The sequence below is a fragment of the Bidens hawaiensis genome, unplaced genomic scaffold, assembly GCF_021521415.1.
Source record: "Bidens hawaiensis isolate Kalapana, Puna unplaced genomic scaffold, B.hawaiensis_p1.1 tig00009162_1, whole genome shotgun sequence".
Classification (NCBI taxonomy): domain Eukaryota; kingdom Viridiplantae; phylum Streptophyta; class Magnoliopsida; order Asterales; family Asteraceae; genus Bidens; species Bidens hawaiensis.
In genome coordinates, this window is record NW_027491676.1 from 211,908 (window position 1) to 215,086 (window position 3,179).

General features: G+C 38.0%; 1 protein-coding gene across 1 annotated transcript; it reads right to left on the reverse strand.

The window, feature by feature from the left end:
- Positions 1-678: 678 nt before the first annotated feature.
- LOC143531458 (uncharacterized) lies at positions 679-1,951 on the reverse strand. Its single transcript, XM_077026751.1, has 3 exons — positions 1,400-1,951; positions 781-1,036; positions 679-683 (listed from the first exon to the last, which is right to left on the reverse strand). Exons 1-3 carry the CDS (start codon positions 1,949-1,951, stop codon positions 679-681), a joined length of 813 nt encoding a protein of 270 aa, XP_076882866.1.
- Positions 1,952-3,179: the final 1,228 nt, after the last annotated feature.

Consider the following 3,179-nt stretch of genomic DNA (forward strand, 5'->3'; position numbering starts at 1 on the left):
GTCACCACTACCTTGGCTAGGCACCCCCACACTCACAAGTATATGGTGGTTTAATTCTCGTCCATAACTCATATGGAGTTAAATCTTTCTTCTTATTCGGTATCATGTTTAAGACATAATTAGCCAATAAGATTGCTTCCCCCCACATGTCCGGGCTTACCCCAGAACTTATCATCATGGCATTCATCATTTCTTTCAAGGTTCGGTTCTTACGTTCCGCTATGCCATTTGATTGAGGGGAGTAAGGAGGTGTGACTTCATGTATGATTCCTTCTTTTTCACACAAGTCAATAAAAGGTGAAACATATTCACCTCCTCGGTCACTCCTTACTCTTTTAATTTTTTGATTTAGTTGATTGTCAACTTCGGCTTTAAATAAGATAAACTTATCATTAGCCTCGTCCTTACTCTTAAGTAAGTAAACATAGCAATATCTTGTACTATCATCAATGAACGTTATAAAGTACTTGTTCCCACCACGAGTAGGAATTGCTTTTAGATTACACACATCGGTGTGAATCATCTCGAGGGGTTCGGTAAATCGTTCAATCTTTTTGAAAGACGATCTCGTTTGTTTTGCTTCGACGCAAGTTTCACATTTATTATTTGAGTCGATATCGAATGTTGGTATGCATTTAAGTTTAATCAAACGTCGAATGGAATTAAAATTAACATGGCCTAGTCTACCATGCCAAACATTAGAATACTCAAGCATATAAGCAAAACTAGTAGCATTCTCATTCATATTGTTAAACACTGTTACATTCAACTTGAACATACCATTAAGGGCATAGCCCTTACCAACAACATACACACCATTTTTGGTCAACATGACCTTATCACATTCAATTACCATTTTGAACCCAAACTTGTTCAACTGCCACCCCGACACAAGATTCTTACGAATTTCGGGAACATACAACACATTTGACAAAGTAAGTTCCTTTCCCGAAGTCAACTTCAAAACCACATTCCCCTCACCTTTGTCTTCGGCCGTAGCGGAGTTTCCCATAAACACCTTTTCTCCATTAGTCACCTCTTTGAAAGTGCTAAAGAGACTTTTGTCAAAGCACACATGACGGGTAGCCCCCGTATCGACCCACCAATCTTTGTTATTTTGCCCAACCAAGTTAACTTCGGTGACCATAATCGAGAGGTTCGTGGCCACCGCAACAAGGTTCTCAACCTCACGAACCATGTTAACTTGTCGAGCATTTTCTTTCTTTGGAAGCTTGCATTCATTGGCCCTATGGCCTTGCTTCCCACAATTATAACAAGTTCCTTGGAACTTCTTTTTCTTCTCAACTCCCCCCTTAGGACCAAGGTTGAAGCTTTTCCCATGATTTTTCTTTCCACCATTTTTACCTTTTGAAGATTGGCCATGTTCAACAACATTGACCTTTGTTGTTCCGGGACCGTCAATTCTTTTAAGAGAAATTTTATTATCTTCTTTAATACGAAGACGAACAACAAGATCTTCAATGGTCATCTCCTTTCGCTTATGCTTGAGATAGTTCTTGAAATCGACCCAACTTGGTGGTAGCTTTTCAATAATACAAGCAACTTGGAATGTCTCACTAAGAGACATCCCTTCCGCATGAATATCATGAAGAATAACTTGTAAATCTTGGACTTGACTCATAACAGTTTTTGAGTCTATCATTTTAAAGTCCAGGAACTTTGCCACCACGAATTTCTTAGTACCGGCATCTTCGGTTTTGTATTTTTGATCCAACGACTCCCATAATTCTTTGGCAGTCTTGGCCTTACAATACACATTATAAAGCGCATCAACCATGCCATTCAAGACATAATTCCGGCACAAAAAATCCGAATGATTCCAAGCCTGAACCGTGCTCACCGACAGCGCATCTGTTGCCCCTTCATCAACATGAGGAACGGTTTCAGTCAAGAACCTCACGAGGTTTAAAGTGGTCAAATAAAAGAACATCTTTTGTTGCTACTGTTTGAAATTCACACCGGTGAACTTCTCCGGTTTCTCAGCATGAGACGTGACTACACTAGGCAGCGGAGCAACCAAACCGGTTGTGACAGCAACAGCGGTAGTCACGATGGCAGAAACAGCAGCGCTCATGGGTTGGGATTCCATTCTGAAATGAAAAATACAAGAATAATAAGTAATCTGTTTAAGTTTGTTGGAAAACTTGTATTATAAATTCCAGAAAATCAAACTAAAATAAACGAAACAATCAACACAGTAATCGGGCTTGTGTTTAACACAATTCCCTTAAACAGATTCTCGGTCTATTCCCAGGCTCCGGTTCTAAACAGAATCGGTGCTCTGCTGGACTCGCACACTTGCCTGAAACGAAGTTGGAAATAATAACGTTGCTGCAATAGGAAGAAGATGAAGTGTGTTGTGAATTTTGGTGTGTCTACAAATGAAGACTGATCTTGTTTATATAGCCATACAATTACACTAAGCAACCAATATTTGTTAATGACCATTAAATAATAATAATATCAAATAATGGCCATTAGTGCAGATTATAAAACTGCAAATCATAATCATTCTCTTAATGATTATTAATTATATTGACTACGCACGAGTTCGATGAATTTCTAGTCTAGAAACCCAAATATGCACCCCCCCCCCCCTGCGCACGCGTAGAACTTGTGGTAAAACTTGTCACAAAGAATTCAAATGGGTGTAAGGATTCCACCTTATAAACCATTCATCATTTTATTCCCAAACCGATGTGGGACAAACCATTACCACTTCCTTCATTCACACTTAAAACTTCCAAAATTATACTCATTGTATCACTTGGATATCTATTTATAACATGCCCTTCAACATGACAAACTAGAGAGTATTACAAACAAAATTTGGAAATTAATTCTGAATGATCATTTGACATACTATAACAGAAATTTTGGTAACTTTCATGATTTAATCTGATAAAGGTTGAACAAACCAAAAAAACTATATAATCCATATTATTAATACAAAAGTTTCAAACCCCTATTTCTCACTTCAAAGTTAAATAAATGAAGCGGTTCGGTTATAGTGGGTTTAGAATTATCTTTAACCAAAACTGACCTGTTTTGGCGGTTTTCAAAAAAACATTAAACCGACTCTGGTTGGTTATGGTTTGGCTAACGGTAATGGCAGTTAATTTGCTCACCTTTAATCGGAACCTATTTATTGAACTAGT

Coding starts and splice junctions, on each gene's coding strand:
- LOC143531458 (XM_077026751.1), bottom strand. CDS start 1,951: ATGTTCTTTTATTTGACCACTTTAAACCTCGTGAGGTTCTTGACTGAA. Junction 1,037..1,399: donor ACGGTCCCGGAACAACAAAG/GTCAATGTTGTT, acceptor ACTTTCAAAGAG/GTGACTAATGGAGAAAAGGT.